General features: G+C 43.8%; 1 protein-coding gene across 1 annotated transcript; it reads right to left on the minus strand.

Annotated features, from left to right (window-relative positions):
• Positions 1-1,249: 1,249 nt before the first annotated feature.
• On the minus strand, positions 1,250-21,775 carry ldlrb (low density lipoprotein receptor b). Its single transcript, XM_038978645.1, has 17 exons — positions 21,439-21,775; positions 12,663-12,788; positions 12,360-12,482; positions 11,325-11,702; positions 10,954-11,076; positions 10,671-10,793; positions 10,191-10,313; positions 9,853-9,981; positions 9,386-9,557; positions 9,036-9,263; positions 8,607-8,725; positions 8,201-8,340; positions 6,942-7,083; positions 6,661-6,813; positions 6,061-6,321; positions 5,183-5,346; positions 1,250-4,811 (listed from the first exon to the last, which is right to left on the minus strand). The coding sequence occupies exons 1-17, from the start codon at positions 21,515-21,517 to the stop codon at positions 4,776-4,778; spliced, it is 2,619 nt and encodes an 872-aa protein (XP_038834573.1). The 5' UTR covers positions 21,518-21,775; the 3' UTR covers positions 1,250-4,775.
• Between the last annotated feature and the right edge of the window lie 1,459 nt (positions 21,776-23,234).

A 23,234-nucleotide genomic window follows, 5' to 3' on the forward strand; every position in this document is an offset into this window, starting at 1 on the left:
CCGATCCAGAAACCTTTCGGTTACTGGCCCAACGCTCTAACCACAACGTTTAGTTTGTTCAGGGGCAGAACGACAGATTTTTACCTCGTTAGCTCGGGGATCCGATCCAGAAACCTTTCGGTTACTGGCCCAAGGCTCTAACCACAACGTTTAGTTTGTTCAGGGGCAGAACGACAGATTTTTACCTCGTTAGCTCGGGGATCCGATCCAGAAACCTTTCGGTTACTGGCCCAACGCTCTAACCACAACGTTTAGTTTGTTCAGGGGCAGAACGACAGATTTTTACCTCGTTAGCTCGGGGATCCGATCCAGAAACCTTTCGGTTACCTGCCCAAGGCTCTAACCACAACGTTTAGTTTGTTCAGGGGCAGAACGACAGATTTTTACCTCGTTAGCTCGGGGATCCGATCCAGAAACCTTTCGGTTACTGGCCCAACGCTCTAACCACAACGTTTAGTTTGTTCAGGGGCAGAACGACAGATTTTTAGCTCGGGGATCCAATCCAGAAACCTTTCGGTTACTGGCCCAACGCTCTAACCACAACGTTTAGTTTGTTCAGGGGCAGAACGACAGATTTTTACCTCGTTAGCTCGGGGATCCGATCCAGAAACCTTTCGGTTACTGGCCCAACGCTCTAACCACAACGTTTAGTTTGTTCAGGGGCAGAACGACAGATTTTTACCTCGTTAGCTCGGGGATCCGATCCAGAAACCTTTCGGTTACTGGCCCAACGCTCTAACCACAACGTTTAGTTCCTGCAAGGATCCTCATCAGGTCCTGGTGAAACATTGTTTATGAATACAGGTGCGTGGTGGAGTTTGAGTGTGCCGGCTCTATTTATTTTATACCTTGTTGTATCTTCACCTTGACACGTGATAACAAAAGCTGGACTTACACTGGTGGTAAAAGGCTTTGTAAAACACACACACTGACGGGAAGGAGATGTCAGTGAGAGACTGAATACAATACTGCGCATAAAAAAACAACTTTAGGAAACATTAACAACTGACTGAGAACAAAAATAAGTTGTAGCTTAGGCCTTCGTTCCGAAAAAACTGTAAAACTGAAAGCCTACATCAAAAAGCCTTATTAGATTGGCTTCCCACCGTTATCAGGAACGGGTTGAGTAATACAGTATGTTCAGTGGCTAGAACGTTCTAGTTCTGTATTTTTTTTGTTCTAACGATGACACAGCCATACAAGGAAGACACTATCTGTGCAGTGGGATGAAAGAGACGTGACAGATAAACCTTGATCATTATTTTTATTTTATTTAACAAAATAATCACAAACACAAACAAAACAATGGTCACTGAGATTGGATTCTCTGAACAGGAAAATTAAGAATCAACAAGAAGAACAATTTGCATGTAACAGGCAAGCTGCAGTTGGTGCTCTGTCCTGTGGACTCGTACATCTTAGGGTGATACACAACATTGTGCTTTACACACCATAACCACACCTGATGTCATAAAACACTGCACAACAGGGGCAATTTAGTCTATAAAATGTAAAATCTTCCATCAGCTTTGAATGAAAACATAACCTTATAACAGAACAAACATTAACTTCACCAGAACCATAGATATATGGATCTGAACTTTACACTGTTGTTCAGACCCAGCAGTGTCATTCACACAACCAAGATAATGATTCAATGGATAATGAATCAAGATAATGAACATTGGTTGATTGGTTATGATGATGGGACAATATTAACAACTGTGTAACCATTCACACAACCAAGATAATGATTCAATGGATAATGAATCAAGATAATGAACATTGGTTGATTGGTTATGATGATGGGACAATATTAACAACTGTGTAACCATTCACACAACCAAGATAATGATTCAATGGATAATGAACATTGGTTGGTTGGTTATGATGATGGGACAATATTAACAACTGTGTAACCATTCACACAACCAAGATAATGATTCAATGGATAATGAACATTGGTTGGTTGGTTATGATGATGGGACAATATTAACAACTGTGTAACCATTCACAGTAGACACAAGAGCTTGGGAAAAGAAAACATCCAATCAAGATATTTATATATGTATATATATATATATATATAAATAAATAAAACAAATCTGTAATATGTACAACATATTTTTCACGTTTTAAAATGTACAAAATGAACAGGGTGATACCACAGCGAACTGAGGATGTAGTATTTACAGAAACAAACTATATACATATTCTCAAAAATAATTAGTATTGTCATACCAGGATGTCATTCACCATCATTCACCATGTCAGCTTTCCACCTCAATAAAAAAATCAAACGGAGGGTGTTTTCTTCATGGCTTAACTCTTTAGAACAGTGAGCAGCATACAGACAAAAACCAGTGGCCTTCAGTTAGCCTTCAGCTGCTGGCCTTCAGTTAGCCTTCAACTACTGGCCTTCAACTAGCATTCAACTACTGGCCTTCAGTTAGCCTTCAACTACTGGCCTTCAACTAGCCTTCAGCTGCTGGCCTTCAACTAGCCTTCAGCTGCTGGCCTTCAACTAGCCTTCAGCTGCTGGCCTTCAACTAGCCTTCAGCTGCTGGCCTTCAACTAGCCTTCAGCTGCTGGCCTTCAACTAGCCTTCAGCTGCTGGCCTTCAACTAGCCTTCAGCTGCTGGCCTTCAACTAGCCTTCAGCTGCTGGCCTTCAACTAGCCTTCAGCTGCTGGCCTTCAACTAGCCTTCAGCTGCTGGCCTTCAACTAGCCTTCAGCTGCTGGCCTTCAACTAGCCTTCAGCTGCTGGCCTTCAACTAGCCTTCAGCTGCTGGCCTTCAACTAGCCTTCAGCTGCTGGCCTTCAACTAGCCTTCAGCTGCTGGCCTTCAACTAGCCTTCAGCTGCTGGCCTTCAAGTAGCCTTCAGCTGCTGGCCTTCAACTAGCCTTCAGCTGCTGGCCTTCAACTAGCCTTCAGCTGCTGGCCTTCAACTAGCCTTCAGCTGCTGGCCTTCAGCTATCTTTAAAATTGTCCACAAAACAAACAATGCTCATCGATTTGGATGTAACTTGCTGATGCACAAATTGGAATATATCGAAAATGCACAAGGCGTGTAAAGCCATAACCAGATAGAAGGCAACAACTCAACTCACTAACTTGTGTAAGGCAACAGTTGACAGGGGCTATAAGATCATATTTACCAAGAGACAGGATGTCTGCTGCACGTGCAAAGGCAAGAGAACCATCATGGCAGCTATAGTTGACTATAGTGAAAGGAGGTCATAAGGCATTTGGGTTCTTCTAAACACTGTATGCCACATACCGTAAGAACATGTACGTCACTAGACATTACACACATTGCTGGAGAGAGTATAGAAATGCTTGCATTGATGATGGCAAAGGCACAAATATGTAAAGAGACCAATGACAGCTCACATGTTTCAGGTTTGAGTAGTGCCGACAACTCACGTTTTAGCTTTGAGTAGTGCCGACAACTCACGTTTTAGCTTTGAGTAGTGCCGACAACTCACGTTTTAGCTTTGAGTAGTGCCGACAACTCAAGTTTCAGCTTTGAGTAGTGCCGACAACTCAAGTTTCAGCTCTGAGCAGTGCCGACAACTCACAAGTTTCAGCTCTGATTAGGGCCGCCAACTCACACATTTCACCTCAAGAGTAGTGCCGACAACTCACACATTTCACCTCAGAGTAGTGTCACACCATAGTTCAATGTCCCCCCTGGGAAAGTCTCCACTTTAAGATGTGGTGATGTTTGGTGCTAAGTGACTAGGCACGTGCATGTGTCAATGTCAGATGGTAAGGCCATCCAGAGGTCTCAATGTCCATTGTTAAGTACACCATAAACATACAAACTAGGTACCGTTTTTGACAAGACAGCTTTTTGACTGCAGCCTGTTTTAAACTCACAATCTTCAACACATTCTTCATATCGTGCTAATTGTGTTTTCTAGTGCTTTTGTCAGGCTGACAAGGGAAGTGGGATCAAACTGAACTCAAGAATCAAATGGGTTGGAAGTGTAGGACGTCTTCTGTACAGTGCTATGCACAATCTTATGCAACATTAGAACAAAAGTTTGCCTATTTTACAGTAAGTAGCCAAATGTACACTCATTTACAAAAGAGCTGCTAAGTGATATGTAACAAAAACAAACAAAGTTGAAGCTGTGTTAGATGGTTGTCATTTTGAACTTCCATGTGTCAAAGAGCCAAGTTCCAGGACCTAGCCTGGTACCAAATCTGTACATTATGTGCTTAGACAATTATTCTTCTCTCTGACGAGGAGTTAGCCGAAAATACATACATTTGGGACCAGGTCACCTAGGTAAGAGCTCTTACATTATGAAAGAACGGACGACTACAGTCCAACTGTGCATTTACTGTGTCTTTCATTTTCAAGTCCTTCCGATGTTTGGCAAAATGGCTTCCAGATGTTTTTTTCTCCTCAGGGTTGTGTTCGAGACCACAACGATTCCGTTTGTATGTTTCTTCTTCTTCCATTCCTTTTTTGGGGGGGTTGGTTTCCATGGCAACCAAGTTGTTCTTCTTTTGAGTTTCTTTTTTCCCTTCTTCTTCGTCTTGGATGGCAGCACAGTGTTGAGGTCGGAATCTTCGGAACAGGAAGCCAGGAACTTAGGTCATCGAGATGAGGTCATCATCATAGGATTGGAAAGGACGTTTCAGTAGCATTAGGGTTAAAATGACCTTCATCGTTTTTTGTTTGTCACTTTTTCAAACAAAAATCTCTCTCTCTTTAAATACAATTCTTCATATCCACTTCTTCTTCTTCTTCTTCTACTAGTCATGCCAGGTCTTCTTCCAGGCTCACCATCTGTCTCTGTGAAGGGAGACAGAAAATAACGATAAACACAAAGTCACACAACACTGAAAACCGCTACAAGCAGTATTTCATAGGCTATATCCATAATCAACGGTCACATGCTATCTGTTGGCCACTGCAGAATACCTGCAGGATTGGGGTCAATTCCATTTAAACTCAGTTCAGGAAATTAAGTGGATTGCAACTCCACATAGGAAAACGATGGGCAAATCATCCCATTATTTTACTTAATCGAAATGGAATTGATCTTAACACAGTATGAGAATTTAAATGGAATGAACTCTAACCCTGGTGACACGTGTAGTCTACATAAGTAATATGACAGTGACTGGGTTGCTTGGTGGGTTGCTAGGTGACAGTGACAGTACCTGTGGGTAGGTGTATCCGTCCTGGCTGTGGTTTCTACAGATGTGCAACTCGTCCTCTGTGGTCTTCTGGTACACGGGGTTGTCAAAGTGGATGGTGTTGGTGTTCTTCAGCCTCCAGTGTCTCCATAGCAACACTGCACCAAACAGCACCAGGCACATCATCACTGGAGAGAGGAGATAGGGGGTCAAAGGTCAGTTCTTGTTGTTGTAATTGTTGTTGTTGATAAAGTATGGTAGGTAAAGCCAGTTTAACTTTTACAATGATGTGTTTTACTGAGTGTACAAAACATTAGAAACACCTTCCTAATATTGAGTTACACCCCCTTTTGCCCTCAGAACAGCCTCAATTCGTCGGGGCATGGACTCTACAAGGTGTCAAAAGCATTCCACAGGGAGGCTGGCCCATGTTGACTCCAATGCTTCCCACAGTTGTGTCAAGTTGGCTGGATGTCATTTGGGTGGTGGACCATTCTTGATACACACAGGAAACTGTTGAGAGTCAAAAACCCAGCCACGTTGCAGTTTTGACACACTCAAACCGGTGCACCTGGCACCTACTACCATACCCCGTTCAAAGGCACTTAAACTTTTGTCTTGCCCATTCACCCTCTGAATGGCACACGTACACAATCCATATCTCAAATGTCTCAAGGCTTGTCTCCTCCCCTTCATCTACACTGATTGAAGTGGATTTAACACGTAACATAAATAATGGATCATAGCTTTCACCTGGTCAGTCTCATGGAAAGAGCAGGTGTTCCTAATGTTTTGTACACTCAGTGTATGTCAACACATAAACAGAGAGTAGGTTACTACAGTACTACTGTATTTATCAGTGCACTAGACATTATGCTGATACTACTAGGTAAAATACTCACTGATAGGTAAGACAATGTAGAGCACAGTATGGTGTGATGCCTCAGCTACTTTGGGCATGGCAACATAGCCACTTTGACCTGTGACCGCAGTTTCCTGTGGACTGTGAGTGGTCGAGGACCTTTCAGGGTCCTGAGGCTGGGCCCGGCGGGCAGAGGAGGTAGTTGTAGTTGAAGTGGGACCAGCTGGCTGTTTGGTTGGGGCCCTGGTAGGGATGGGGGCTGCAGTTTTGGGAGTGGTGGGGGGAGCGGTAGTTGTTGGAGCTGTTGAGATAAGAGACGGGGGTAAAGGTCACCGAAGGTTAAAGCTTAGACACACAAGAACGTGTCAGTTAGTTTGAGAAAAGGTACAATGACCATGAACAGTGAGTATGAGGATAAACACTAACACTTTGACATCCATTGGCTTTTGAACTAGCTTTTAACTACAAAATATTTGGTCTTAAACGGATTTTAATGATGATTAATAATGAAAATATGAATAACATTCCACCCATGAGGTGGGCGATCTGGTCATTTAACTGCAGGAAAGGGGTCTACAGTGCAAGAGTTGCACCCTTCTTCTCTAAAGTTCCATAGGGTTCGACAGAGGAAAACACATACCTGCCACACACTTCCTCATGTCCAGGCCTAGGGTCATGTGATCAGGACAGGCACAGGTGTATTTGGGGGAGTGTTGGTTGATCTGGGGAGCAGGCAGACATAGGAACTCACAACCTCCATTCACAAAGTTTTTCTCTGTGCACCAGTTCTTTCCTATAAGAGAGAGAGAGAAGGGGGAGAGAGAGAGAGTGAGTGTTAGACCACCTGATTCAGCTTTTAAAGTTAATTACAGTTATTCATATGAGATTTGTTATGTTTTTAAAAAGTGTGCGTTGCCATACCGATGGGCTGCTTGAGGTTGTGGTATACAATGATGTCCTCTGGCTGCATCAGGTCTTCCGCCAGTACAGTGATGTCATTTCCTGTCAGGCGGTTGGCGCTCATGACCGCTCTGTCGCCCATGTCGGTCCAGAATACTTTCTCCTGTGAAACAAATGAGAGAAACCAGAAAAAAGAGAGACAGGAAGAAAAACTAGGTTACCCAAAGTTAACCAACTGTCCATAGTCAGTACATACATACAGTACTTACAAAGTTAACCAACAGTCCATAGTTAGTACATACAGTACTTACAAAGTTAACCAACAGTCCATAGTCAGTACATACAGTACTTACAAAGTTAACCAACTGTCCATAGTTAGTACATACAGTACTTACAAAGTTGACCAACAGTCCATAGTCAGTACATACAATACTTACAAAGTTAACCAACTGTCCATAGTCAGTACATACAATACTTACAAAGTTAACCAACTGTCCATAGTCAGTACATACAGTACTTACAAAGTTAACCAACTGTCCATAGTCAGTACATACAGTACTTACAAAGTTAACCAACTGTCCATAGTCAGTACATACAGTACTTAAAGTTAACCAACTGTCCATAGTCAGTACATACAGTACTTAAAGTTAACCAACTGTCCATAGTCAGTACATACAGTACTTACAAAGTTAACCAACTGTACATAGTCAGTGCATATCATAGTCAGTACATAGCGTACTTACAAATCCATCCACAAACAAAGACTTAATGTATCTGTCCTAATTTAAATGGGGGAAACCAACAGTTTCAGATATGGGGCTTATTAACCTCCTATGGCCTGGATACTGTAAGATCAGTTTGGTCTCCATTCAGCAGCTACATGGATGGATTTCTGTAATACAGCTAAAGCTGGCTAGCTGCATGGCTAAACTCATTAACTAGGCTGGTGTATAAGACTCTGAACCTGGAAATCCCCTTTAATTAAAGCTACCACAGCCAGGTTGGTGTGGGCTGGAGGGGGGAGACCATGGTGCTCGACCCAGGGACCTAGAGGTGGTTCTGGGGCCACAGCCAGGGTAGAGGGGGAAGACCATGGTGCTCGACCCAGGGACCTAGAGGAGGTTCTGAGGTTGGATTGTAACCATTGCCCTCATGGACTGGACTCTACTGGTTCAGTTAAGTCTCCCTTTCCCGTCCTACAGTTCCTCTAGGACCTGTCCATAACTATACTCCAGATGGAACTCCAGTTAGGGAGACCTTAACATTCTATCACCATTTACCTCGAAGACGGCGACAGAGAGGGGGTGAGCCAGCTTGTCCTCGTTGTAGATAAGTGTGTGTCGTCCTTCTCCGTTTACGCCGATGCTGGAGAGGGTGTGCATCTTAGAGTCCACCCAGTACAGACGCTGGTTAACTATGTCTGTTCGAGAGGCACAGCGCGTTAGAGAAATCCAACTGTATAATCATGAACTTATAAACAATGCCTCCACGCATGATAACGAGGCAGATTATTTGAATGCATTTAAATAATGTACACCTACAGTATGATATAACTTCCAACAATAACACAACACAAAATCTCAACTGTTCTGTATACGAGTATAAGAATCATGTGAGACAGCAAACACCAATGTGTCCAATCACACATCACTACATTGCAGTGTCCAATCAGTGGACTCTTCTTACCAAGCGTGATGCCGTTGGGCCACATGATGTTGTCCGTTACCAAGGCGACGCGGTCAGCACCGTTCAGCCCACTCTTCTCGATCTTGGCCTCGTTGCCCCAGTCAGTCCAGTACATGAAGCTGGAAACAGACAGTACCGTCAGTCAAAACTCCTACCTCGAACACACTTCAGCACAACGTCTGGAAGTCTTTAGAGAAAATCACACACACACTGACACGTTGAGCTTCTGCCATGTTTCTTGTTGCGAAAGAGATCCTCACTCATTCAATTATTCCAATATGTTCGACAACAAAAGCATCCTGTCGAAGATTTATCTATTTGGTTTTCATGGCAGTCAACGCCCTATTGAGCATGATACTAATGAATTCAGATCAATAGCCTATGACCCAAACAAGGTTAATAAAATCAATCAAAACCAAAGTGTCTTACTTATTGGCTGGGTCCACCACGATGCTTCTTGGTTTCTCCAGTCCTTCGCTGATCAGTGTCTTTCGCCGTGTTCCGTCCGTGGTTGCCACGGAGATGGTCTGGAGCACGCTGTCCGTCCAATAGATGTTACCGTGAATCCAGTCGACGGCCAGACACTCCGGCGCCTCCATCTGGCTGTCAATCACCACGTTGTGGTGGGAGGAGTCCCCTGCCAAGTTCATGTTGGCGCTGGGGAAGGGGCGGGACAAAATAGATGTTTGTTAACGAACAAATACTGTATATTGTCTGTTTGCAGATATATATATATACACACAAACACACACACTCCCCTTCCCCCAGTAGGTCCTCACCTGTAGATCTTCCTGTGGTACAGGTCAGACCAGAAGATCTTGTGTCCAGGCATGTCCATGTCCAGGGCCACCACGTTCTTCAGTCTGGGGATGAGAGGGACGTACTCTCTACGGTCCACAGTCATCTTCCTCACCTCGTGGCGGTTGGTGAACAACAGGTAGGGGACAGTACCTGGAAGACATACCATTATATTTAGAAAGTTTTAGATTTCGACCTCAAGTCTGCCACTTTACTTAACTATATTTACATCACATTTAGAAAGTTGTTGTTTAATAATGAGGCCTCAGAGAAACTACCTAAACCTCTTCTTTGCTTTGATTTGTTCAGACTACATCAGAATTCCTCCCAAGGCTCTGTTCATATATCCACACTAGCAAGTAATCTATCAAGCATCCATTCTAAGTGGTATGCTGGGGTGGCTGTCGGAATGTAGCTTAGCTAGTGTGTCCCTCCATCTCACACGTACCTGTGGCAGCCTTGCAGGTCTTGGTCTTGGGGTCCAGTTCGTAGCCCTCCTCACAATCACACTTGTAACTTCCCAGGATGTTCACACAGATCTGGGTACAGGTGTCTGGGTCAGCACACTCATCAATGTCTACAGCAGGAGGAAAACAGGGTTAGAGGTCAGAAGATAGGGTCAGGGGTCAGTTGTGGCAATTCATAGTATGATTTGATCCAAATCCAATGTCCTGCGATCTTATCTGGCACTTGTCACTATGGTGACTTAGAGCTCAGTCATTACAATCTTCTGTGCTGAGTTCAGAGTCTTAGAAAAGTGTCGTATAAATGTTTATTTCCGCACACCTTCACATTTCTTGTTGTCCTTCCCCAGACTGTACCCAGCAGGACAGGAGCAATTAAAGCCAATCTTCAGGTCGGTACAGGTGTGAGAGCAACCGCCGTTATTGGTCAAACACTCGTTGTTGCCTGCAGAATCAGACCGGAAATCAGTTAGAAGAAATATATCTATCTAGAAATCTATAAGAAACAACCATCATCCTCAATGTCCATGATGACAGCCTTTTTCCTTAGGCAAGACTAAACCAGTCACCTCACTCTTTACAACCACTAACTAGTTTGGCCAGACCAGACTGGCCTGAACCACTTGGCTAGCTGTCTCCATCATATTTTCCTAGCTGGGATGTGGTCTCTCTCCTCTGTTTTCCACTGAATGGTATGTGGGTGTAAAGGGAGTTCCTTATGGGCCATGGGTCAAAAGTAGTGGCCGAAACAGGGATTAGGGTGCCATTTGGGACGCAGAATATGTCTACGGTTCCAACTCACCACACTCCGTGATAGGTTCGTCGGACATGTCTCGGCAGTCTTTCTGCCCGTTGCACACCTTGTCCACGGTGACGCACTCCCCACTCTTACACCTGAAGTTATTCGGACCCTCACACACATCCACTGGGGGGAGAATAAGAAAGAGGAGAATATTATTAGACATATAGTACAGCTATAGGGAGTGTGTGTGTGTGTGTGTGTGTGTGTGTGTGTGTGTGTGTGTGTGTGTGTGTGTGTGTGTGTGTGTGTGTGTGTGTGTGTGTCCATTAGGGCTGAGCCTCACCGCTCTTGCAGTCCATCTCATCGCTCAGATCCTTGCAGTCAAACTGGTGGTCACACTGACGGCTACCATGGACACAGGAGCCATCGTTACACTGAAACTCATCTGGCTGGCAAGTGGGCCGACCTACCGAGAGAGAGAGAGGTTAGATAAACAATACAACAAGACAGATGGACAGAAAAAGAGCGATTGGGATTTTCTCTTAAGAGTCCCTTAGTTTAGTATCTGTTCATACAGTATATCTTGGAAGATGAACATTTGTTTTTGTAAACACTTAACTAAATAAGCATATTTCTGTCTTTGGGAGAAAAAAAATGTTTCAGAGAGAAACGACAGAAGCAGAGTAGAATATTGTCAAAAAACCTTCCACTCACTGCAGTTGGTTTCATCTGAATTATCATGACAGTCCTTGCCTCCATCGCAGCTCCAACTCCTATGGATACACTCCCCACTCCCACAGTGGAATTCATGTGGCCCACAGGGCTTTGTTGTCGGTTTGGTGTCCCTCCCGCCACAGCTCTGGGGCCACTCGTCTGAACCGTCGGCACAATCGGCGTCGCCGTCGCAGGCCCAGAGACGCGGTACACACACAGTGTTGTTACACTGGAAGGCGTTGGGACCGCAGGTGACGGCGGGACAGGAAGTCTCGTCAGAACCATCGGAACAGTCGTTGTCCTTGTCGCACACGAAGGAGACGGCGATGCACTGACCGTTGGCGCAGCGGAACTCGTCGTCCGTGCAGTTCTTTGCGGCTGGAGGGAGGGTGATGGAGGGATGAAGGGTTAGGAATATGGAAGGTTTGGGACTGGGTGATACAGTATTTGTACTCGTGTCTTTAGGATGTTATTATATCTATAAATAATATTATTGTCACTAAAAGAACGAGAGGTTTTTGTCTAAGGGTTCAATGGGCACATAGACACAAGGACCATAGTCATGTGGTGATAGTACCAGTTAGTGATTACAAACTGAAGTCTTAACACATCATCATGCACTAACTACAGAGGTAATCAGAGATGAACAGAACAGTTTGTCCTCAGTATGGTGATGACTACAGTCTATCAGGCATGACGACGATAGAAGAGTTGGCTACAGCATATACACTATTGGACTAGACTAGTGAATGCAAATATGTAGGATTTTAATTTGAGACAGTTTGCTTCAGAAGGAAAATAATCCTGCAGCAACCGGAAATGTGAATTATTACGTGGATTATAATTAATGGACATTTCTGTAGAGGTTGATACATTTTTCGTGAGGAAAAATCGAGTCAAATTTCAAAGTGAAGTACTTCATAAGCCTTCTTAAACTTCAAATACACTACAAATGTTAGATGTCCTGCATTGCAGGAAAGTTCTCCTGCAACAGAGTGATCAAATTAAGATCCTACATCCGTACTGTTATCTTACCACAGCTCTTCTCATCAGCTCCATTGTCACAGTCATCTTTGCCATCACAGTGCCACGTTCCGGAGATACACTTGTTCAGTGGGCCTCCACAGCTGAACTCAGTGGGCAGGCAGGTCTTAGCCTCTGGAGACACAGAGAGACAGATAGAGACATTAGAGTCTGTGTGACACATCTTAACAGCTATATCTTATCTGAAGAGGAGGAGGAGGACGACGAGAGGAGGAGGAGAACAGAGGAAGGAGAGTATGAAAAGAAAGAGGAGAGAGAAGAAGAGTAAAAGAGGAGGAAGAGTCAGTTACTCACCACAGGCGGCTGGCAGCTCGTCAGTTCCGTCACCACAGTCATCACCTCCGTCACACACCCACCGGCTGGTGATACATTTCCCGTTGCCACACCTGAACTGACTTGTCCCACATGTATACGCAGCATCTAGGGGAGGAAAAACCCAGGAGAACTGTAAATGATTGGCAAACAGGACACAAGGTAGTACAAATATAATATACAAGGTAGACATTTTAACAGAGTGTATTTGATACTGACTCAGTGAGTTTTTACAATATAGGGCAATAATTCATTATACATATTTTCTGTCATGTGACACTAGTACCACATAACATTAGGCTCACGCAGAGGATAGAAAAGGTCTGTAGTAGTGACGGATGTTAACTAACATTTAACTAAGTAACTTCCCTCGGTTAGTTCATGTTCAACAACGCTCGCTGACAACAGAGGGCAGTCATCTGGCGGCCATTAAGATTGGGATTATATCTTGTTGTTGGTGAGAAGAACACATCCTCTACAATGTTTTGTAGTGCCCCTCTGGGACCAGCAATTATGTGTGATAAGAGCTACAGTAGTGAGAGTCCAAAGATAAAGGATTATGACGTAAAAAGACTACACTATGGAGCATTTCTAAACAGGAAGTGAAGGAGTTTCCCATGGGAGAGACCTCGTTGAACTCATCTGACAAATCAAAGTGAAGATGTCTTCAACAAGGAAGTGAGAGCCATCAGGTAGAGCTAGCATGGAGCCTTCAATATTCTGCAAGGTCTCGGTCACTAAGTCAGTTTCTCCCTCCACTGTGCCTGAGGCAACAGAGTATGAGTCAGAGCCCAAGGCTGTCTCTTTAAGACAATGGAAGGGGGGAGGAGTCATAATCACACCACCAGCTGCTGATTGGCCCTCGAGGGACATTCCTCAAAATACTCATAACAAGAGCACTAGTGAGAGCAACAGGGGGAGGTGGGGCACAACCGGTCACAACACCAGGAATTTTCTGAACTCAAGCTGTCGGATGTTGACACTTGTAATAGTAACCGCGGCTACACAGGCATGACTCAAGTCGTAAAGTCGGTTGCTACACAGAGAGTTAGTGAAGTAGATTCAAAAGATAGAGGGTGCTTGCTCCATCTATTGGCATGTGACGTCACCAATGCTCACACCTTCCTGTAGAGATGTGGGACTATAATATCATAAGACGATCTTGTATTGAGAAATGTTGGCCTGACTTGATCAATCAGGGCTTTTCATGGGAAAAAAACGACTGTTGAAACCTGCTGAACCATTATGATACCCAGGCACTGTAACCGCCAGGACTGTGTCTGTGTTTCCAGTGAACCCAACACACACACACACACACACACACACAACCAGATGTGGAGGTTCCAGGAATAGTTTCCCCCCCATCCTATTCCAGCTGTTCTTGGAGAGAGTGGTGATACATTTACGAGGCCGGCCAACTGTTAGCTCGCCCTGAGACTTATACAGTCGCTCAAGTGAAAACGGAGACGTTACTTGGCCCTGACACGCACTCTGCCTCTCTCTCTTTCCATGATCCTCTCTGTCTTCCTTCCCCCTTTCTCTCTCTCTGTCTGTCTCTCTCCTCTCATCTTTCCCCTATTTCTCTGTCTGTGTTTTCATTTTCTCTCCTGCTAATCTTCTGTCCCATCATCTACAAATGTACAAGCCTCTCAAGCTGCATACTGTGTTCTCTCTACCATTCTCTCTCTAGGTCACAAGACGCTCAACCTCCAGCAGCATAGCCCACTGTACTCTCTCAACATGCATCTGTGTGTACAGTGTGTTAGACTGTACGTCACAACTATGTCTACCATTCTCTCTCTGGGTCACAAATCTCCATTCCCAAGCATACTGTACTGCACTCTCTCTTTGTAGCCTATACGATTAGATAAACATTGGGTAATAGAGGACTTGTACTGTATTCAACATGGTCTCTAATTGAAATGCAGTGGGTGAGAGTTATTTTCCCAGGATGTTGTAAGTCATTTATCTTTTAAAAAAGCCCAGCCAGTGTGAATGGAAACCTCTTTCCATTGACTTGCTTTGGATGTGAGACGTTATCAACGACAGAGGGCAAGTTTAGCTTACGTTTGAACCCAAAACCATCTGGCTGGAAAGGTTGGGCCACGCCATAGCAATACATAGCCCTCTCTCCCAGTGTGGGTGTGTCGTGACGTCAGAGTGTATTAGTGTGCGTGTCGTGCATACCATTGATCGATAACTAAGCCATGCACTTGGCGTAGTAACCAAGCACAGAAGACGGAGGAAGTTTGTTTGTGGTACACTGTTCAGGTTACAGTTAATTATTATTAAACAATCATAAAATAGAAGTTTGGTTCCTGTCTACTTAACTTCCTTATGGGCCCACTTAATGCAGTCCACCTACTGTCTGTACGGTTACTGTATGTACAGTGAGTCACCATATGGGCATTTTATTTGTCTTTGAGGTTGTGACTAAACTAAATCAAGATAACAAATATGGGGTGATTTCTCTGTCGCGTTTCCTTGAGGGATAATAGTTGTATTGTATTGCATTGGTTTTCTTCACAATTACTCCAGAAAAGAATTGTCTTGGGGAATCGACTTCAGACAAAGTGAGTGGGGAAAATCCTGTTGTATTTCGAGTGGAACGTTACTTTAACAAATCTACACAGTTCTACCAGCAGGGTACTTTCCATTAGTTACAACAAATCACATTCAAACTAGCTCTGCATGCAGCCTGTAAACTATTGCACAATGATCTCAGATTCTAAGAACCAAAAAGCCATTAAGCAACCTTCCTTATTCACCAATCAGCACATTCTTAGGTGTCTCTCTGCCCGCCCGCCCGCATGTCTGTCTTGCAAATGGAATTACCGGCAAGTCACCTGATTCGCATTCTCCTTCCTATGCCTGACGCCATCCCCACACAATTTGACCCACGGGGGAGGAGAGGCAGAGACAAATAGACAGAGTGAGGCAGAGACAAATAGACAGAGTGAGGCAGAGACAAATAGACAGAGCGAGGCAGAGACTAGTGATGAGGAGGTTGACTTATAACCTGCAGTCCCAGCAGTTATATCCGCGGGGCGGACGGGTTCATGGTCATTAAATATTGGCGGATGTGTGTGGCAGGCAGGTTAAATAAAGAGAAACAATACCTTCAAAATATCCATCAATGTATAATTCTAGTGCAATTTCTATCAACAGGCTACATTGGGCTTCTTATTTAATAAATGTAGGCTATCTGGCATTAGTGCAGAAGACTAAGCTTCAGGTTCTAGCTGCCCTCCAAATAGCCTACACAGCCAATCGCCAAATGCTTTCGGGAAACAGGCAGAAAAAGTTAAGGACATGGTTGAAATTTCATTCAATAAGACAAAAGCTGCCAAAGGAGAGTTGAAAATAAGGAGAACGGTGGTGTTTGGGAAAGATTTGGTGAAGTAGTGAAAGCGGAGGATAGCAGTGCTGCTGTGTTATGTGTGATTGTGAGACACTATACAAATTTGACAGTCACAAGACGGGACTTAAAATAGGCCTATGTCAAGGGAACTGTAGCCTACTGTTCAGAAGGGTTAAATGGAAAGTGAGATCTGGACACTGACTGTAGGTCTATAACCTCTCACAGAGCCTTAACAATAACTCCTGCAAAACGTAGCCTTTCTTGCAGGTAAATTATAAACCAAATGTAGGCTGAATTTGGACTTGGGAACAGGAGTGGAGAAATAAGATTTCTTTCTGCATCTTGAGAGAATACATTGCTCAGTTAGATACCGTCTGTAGAGGTGCTGTCTTCATCATACAATCTGATAGTATTTCAACCTTTTTTGACTCCTGAACAGGAACAGGACAGGACTATTTGCATTGTGTGCCCCCCACCACCCCTCTTCTACGCTGCTGCTACTCTCTGTTTACCATATATGCACAGTCACTTTAACTATACATTCATGTACATATGTACATACTACCTCAATTGGCCCGACCAACCAGTGCTCCCGCACATTGGCTACCTGGACAATCTGCATTGTGTCCCGCCACCCACCACCCACCAACCCCTCTTTTACGCTACTGCTACTCTGTTCATCATATATGCATAGTCACTTTAACCATATCTACATGTACATACTACCTCAATCAGCCCGACTATCCGGTGTCTGTATGTAGCCTCGCTACTGTTATAGCCTCGCTACTGTTATAGCCTCGCTACTGTTATAGCCTCGCTACTGTTATAGCCTCGCTACTTTTATAGCCTCGCTACTTTTATAGCCTCGCTACTGTTATAGCCTCGCTACTGTTTTTCACTGTCTTTTTATTTCTTTACTTACCTATTGTTCACCTAATACCTTTTTTGCACTATTGGTTAGAGCCTGTAAGTAAGCATTTCACTGTAAGGTCTACTACACCTGTCGTATTCAGCATTTCACTGTAAGGTCTACTACACCTGTTGTATTCGGCATTTCACTGTAAGGTCTACTACACCTGTTGTATTCAGCATTTCACTGTAAGGTCTACTACACCTGTTGTATTCGGCATTTCACTGTAAGGTCTACTACACCTGTTGTATTCGGCATTTCACTGTAAGGTCTACTACACCTGTTGTATTCGGCATTTCACTGTAAGGTCTACTACACCTGTTGTATTCAGCATTTCACTGTAAGGTCTACTACACCTGTTGTATTCGGCACACGTGACAAATACACTTAGATTTGAACCACATAAAATGTGCATCGAAGCCCAACTGAAATCTGATCAGAAACACGTTGGGTCGTTTTCACAGCTTTCTTTTTCCTTACAACTGGTCAAACTGATGTCAAAAAATCTTCTGCCGTCTTTGACTGTAGCCTATAGTGCATGTTCTATATTTGTGGGTTGGGTGTGGGCCTCAGATTTACACTTGATCTGGCGGTTGTGGATGGCTTATTAGCAATTGCGGGCGGGTGTTGGTGAATAAACAGCTGACCCGTGCACCTTTAGCAGAGACACACAGCTGACCACAGCTGCCATCCGGACAGGGCCTTAATGTAGTTAGGTGCTTGTTGGATGCCAATTTACTGTAAAGGCCTATCCACTGCTGCCGGCTCACAGTTAAATAGAGGAAGCCCTATTTGCAGACAGACAGTGCTCACTTCTTGTAATGTACGCCTACTGTCTTCAAAGGTTAGTATCATGACCAAGTTACATCATGACCTGAATAGACCTTCATATGGCTGCCAACATACAACAGAAATCACTTTGATTTAGCCGTGCTGATGAGCGAGGAGAGACAGAGCGAGAGAGATAGAAAGAGACAGTGAAGGAGAGAGAAAGTTAGAGGGGGACAGAAAGAGAGAGCGGGAGAGAGGGAGACAAAAAGAGAGAGAGAGAAAAAGAAAGAGAGAGCGAAACATTTTATAGAGAGAGTCCCCACCTCCCAATCTTCATCAGGTTCTATTAATAAACACTGCCTGCCTGCTTGATGACAACTTGACCATGTAAGGTCATTCAACGTTGGTGTTTTTGCTACGGATGGAAGAGAAGAACATGCTCACTAAAAACCAGACCCTGGTCTGCAATAGACTTTCCAATAGCCCCAAATGTCATCCATGTAACCTTTTATATATTTGAACTGGAAAGCTGCAGCCCGCCTGGTGTTCAACCTTCTCAAGTTCTCCCATGTCACCCCGCTCCTCCGCACACTCCACACTGGCTTCCAGTCGAAGATCACATCCACTACAAGACCATGGTACTTTCCTACGTAGCTGCAAGAGGAACTGCCCCTCCCTACCTGCAGGCTATGCGCAAACCCTACACCCCAACCCGAGTACTCTGTTCTGCCACCTCTGGTCTCTTGGCTCTCCCAACCCTACGAGAGTGCAGCTCCCGCTCAGCCCTGTCAAAGCTCTTCTCTGTCCTGGCACCCCAATGGGGGAACCATCTTCCCCCTGAAGCTAGGACATCAGAGTCCTGCCCATCTTCAGAGAACATCTGAAAGCCTACCTCTTCAACGAGTATCTTAAGTAATCCAACAACACTAGCACGCGACTCCTCCCCCTTACTAGCTCTGACTTTGCTGATAGCTCCTTTTATTGAGGAAAAACGTACTTACTATGACTGAGATGTGTGGTTGTCCCACCTAGCTATCTTAAGATGAATGAATCCAACTGTAAGTCACTCTGGACAAGAGCGTCTGCTAAATGACTAAAATGTCAATGTAAAACTAGAGCTGAAAAGACTATATTGTTTAGCAGCAACACCAACAGTGTCTGCAGCTTTAGTTGAAGTGTATGAAAGGCTACACTGGATGACAACAGGAGGACGGTCCATATAGGTCAAAGGCGGGGCTAATATTGGTGTCATCACCAACGCCCTTGTCATTGTGTGTGACAGGCTTGTTTCTTTAAGTTAGTTTGCCTATGCATTTCTGCTTGTTTTGGCACGTGGGCAGTGGCACACACAAACACACACCCACACGGCGAGAAAAGTGTTTGTATGTATACACAAATCTTGCCAAAGGTCAGGGCTTGGTCTTTCCATAGCCACAGATTAATTTAGAACTAGGTGACACGTGCACTGATGGTCGTCTGTCAAGACGCTAAACCAACAGAACTCAGTCTGTACTAGTTCAGCTAACTGCATTTTTGGTTTAAAGTCATTCATCTAACTGCACTTGGTTTATACTAGTTAATCTAACTGCACTTGATTTATACTAGTTCATCCAATTCCACTTGGACCTTCATTGTGAGGTTATTAAGGGTGTTTTTGCATGCCACTGGTGACTGATTGAGAGATCTGGTGTGTTAGGAGAATGTACATCATGCTATGCCTATCAGATGCTCTTGGGGCTGCATGATTCATATGGGGATTATTCTAGAATCTATTCTATTCTAGAACCACTGATGCAACTCTACAGGGATTTTCCCGTTATTCTTCATGGTGTCAACTAATACAGCCCCTTGGGGCTCCACACATACAGTAACAGCAGACCTACTGTTGGGACCCCACATATACAGTAACAGCAGACCTACTGTTGGGATCCCACATATACAGTAACAGCAGACCTACTGTTGGGACCCCACATATACAGTAACAGCAGACCTACTGTTGGGACCCCACATATACAGTAACAGCAGACCTACTGTTGGGACCCCACATATACAGTAACAGCAGACCTACAGTACTGCTAAGGCCCCACACATACAGTAACAGCTGACCTACTGTTGGGGCCCCACACATACACACACACACATACACTCATGGACATACACACTCTGCACATGTCAGCAGCAGATTTAATCGCTACATTAATGTATAGCTTGAACTATAAACATTGGATGGAAGTTCTAATCTTCAAATCCCTGGAAGCAGGAGCTAGTCTGCATCGCAAATGGCATAGTCCCATAGGGCTCTGGTCAAAAGTAGTGCACTTTAAAGGAAATATGTTGCCATTTGTGATGCAACCTTAAAGATTGAGGGATTACAGTAGAACGGGGTGGCAGAATGGAGCTACAACTAGACTAATACACAATACAATATTAACCTAGAGGCCGGTAAGTTCACCCTTTGCCTACCTACTGAAACCAATAAGGAATTTGCCTCGACTGCTGTTAATGCATTGCAATACAATGTAATACATTGTAATAATGTTAGAAAATAAGTTAATGGACATGTGAGTCGTATGATAGTGTGTTTAGTTCCTACTGTGGGTTACTGGTTGGGGGCCACAGAAGGTGAAGGAAGTTGGTGGGTTTTTATCATATCAAGACATCTAAAGGAAGCAGACTTTGCTTGAGGTGATAAACATATCCTAATAACATGCATCTATTAATAAGCCTATTACATTTCATTGTTGATGACAAAAGCTATGATTTTAAATGCCAATTGAGAATGTATTTTGACATAAGCTACATCTAACCTATAAATGCATAAAATGAGTGATCAGGAAGGTCTGCAACAATCAGAATTTTGCAAAACAGGCTATCCAAAGGTGTAATATAAAACCATTCCTGTAAAAATCGAAGTTGTTCTATTTCCTCCATACATGGCACAGAAGCTGGGCTAAATAACCTCTTGCCACACGGTATAGATGCTGGGCTAGACGCCCTTTTGCCGCGCCCTTTCTCGTTGACAACCGTCTTTTTCCTCCAACACATCAAGCCCACAGGTAAAACCAGACAGCCTTGACAAGTAGGTTTACCGGATGTGACGAGCCTATTTCTCATTCGGATTGGCTCGCGGCTACATACTATTTGAAGAACAGCCAATCGACTTCCCGAGCGTAGCTTCCGTTCATACGGACGAAATTGATACATTTGAACTTTTATAGATAAACTATCATTTTCGTTGACAATATGTTTAAGTTAATCTTAAATCGGATTTGAAAGGGAAGATGTCTTGAAAAGCTGTTAGCTAGCGCTTGACTCTCAATGTCAAGAACATGCCCCCTTCCTGCGCACTAAACCCACTATTACAAGTTCAGCCTAGGACACGAGGGTATAAACATTGGTTTAATTTAACATTCGACTGGTATTAAATCACCAAAATAGAAATTAATTGAGAAAATGTAAATTTTGCCATTTATTCTATGTGAGCAGCACGGTTGCATTTGCAATTCCATGTCAGACATAAAATAAAAAGCTGACTGAAATATAGGCAATTGACAACTATGTCATGTTATAAGTAATTTAAAGATGTCATATTTCATGTCAGATCGTTTAGACTAGAGAACCCCAAGGGCAAAACCCGCTCTGCATTCAGCCGGAGTCAGCCCCAAAAATACGCATCATAAGCATCTTGCATGATACAATTGACTTCACATCCTTACCTGTAGGAGCAAAACAGTGGGAAAGCAACACCAGGCAACATGCCGTCAGCCAGGTGATTCCCACACGAGTCGGTAGCATCTTTTCTCCTTTGGGCTTCCACGCAATTCGAAGTGTTTCTTCTTGGTCTAATATCGACCACCCGGCACGCAAAATGTTTGACAGCTAGCCTACTGAACAGCACTATTTCAACTCAACTGAGAGATGCTTCTATATCTTTGTGGATGTTGCAGTCACAGCTAAAACAAACTGGGATAAACAAATGACTGTTGTTTGGGTATATAGAGAAGACTTACTGTGCGCCTGTGTCTAGGACTAGTGCCAGGGAGAAATATTAGATTTTTTGAGTCACTTCTGACTATTTCTATGAGGTCCTACAAGTGGGCGGGATCAGCAGAGTGGTGTGATACTTGAAATTCGACATCAGCACCGCAGGGGTGGAGCTACAGCAGTCACTGACAGAGAGTAAGAGAAAGAGAGTCACCCAACCACAATGTTACTGTTATCATTATCTGGCTGGGCTGGCTTCCCTGTCTTGCCTAGCCTGACCCCACCTTCAATTTCAATTTAAGGGCTTTATTGTCATGGGAAATATATGTTAACATTGCCAAAGCAAGTGAAGTAGATAAAAGTGAAATAAACTCAACTCAACAAAAAAAGAAACGTCCCTTTTTCAGGACCCTGTTTTTCAAAGATCATTCGTAAAAATCCAAATAACTTCACAGATCTTCATTGTAAAGGATTTAAACACTGTTTCTCATGCTTGTTCAATGAACCATAAACAATTCATGAACATGCACCTGTGGAACGGTCATTAAGACACTAACAGCTTACAGACGGTAGGCAATTAAGGTCACAGTTATGAAAACGTAGGACACTAAAGAGGCCTTTCTACTGACTCTGAAACACACCAAAAGAAAGATGCCCAGAGTCCCTGCTCATCTGCGTGAACGTGCCTTAGGCATGCTGCAGGGAGGCATGAGGACTGCAGATGTGGCCAGGGCAATACATTGCAATGTCCATACTGTGAGATGCCTAAGACAGCACTACAGGGAGACAGGACGGACAGCTGATCGTCCTCACAGTGGCAGACCACGTGTAACAACACCTGCACAGGATCGGTACATCCGAACATCACACATGCGAGACAGGTACAGGATGGCAACAACAACTGCCCGAGTTACACCAGTTACACCAGGAACGCACAATCCCTTCATCAGTGCTCAGACAGTCCGCAATAGGCTGAGAGAGGCTGGACTGAGGGCTTGTAGGCCTGTTGTAAGGCAGGTCCTCACCAGACATCACCGGCAATAACGGGCACAAACACTATGGGCACAAACCCACCGTTGCTGGACCAGTCAGGACTGGCAAAAAGTGTTCTTCACTGACGAGTCACGGTTTTGTGCCCATAGTCTTGTGGCTGGCACATGTACACAAATCATGTGCAAAAGAAAAGCTTGTGTTTTTCTGTTGTGTTCATGAAGAAGAATAATTAAAAACAAGAAATTAAACATTTAATAAAGTTAAACAGGATGAATTCAAGATATAGAATTTACCACCTGGGTAAAGTTTGGTGGAGGTAAAATCACATTTAATTTTTGTACGTGCTATACAATAACAACAATAAGCTATTTTACTGTTCATGTAGGAATGTATCTTTGTTGAATCACTACACAAAGCCTATTGTAAGTATTACATAAGAAAATGGCCTATTCAGTAGTGAAATCATTGCCAAATGCTTTGCAGAGAATTTGCAAGATAGTTTCAAGAAGTCCAATATTAGGAAACTCACTAGAAG

This window comes from Salvelinus namaycush, chromosome 39 (assembly GCF_016432855.1).
Source record: "Salvelinus namaycush isolate Seneca chromosome 39, SaNama_1.0, whole genome shotgun sequence".
Taxonomy (NCBI): domain Eukaryota; kingdom Metazoa; phylum Chordata; class Actinopteri; order Salmoniformes; family Salmonidae; genus Salvelinus; species Salvelinus namaycush.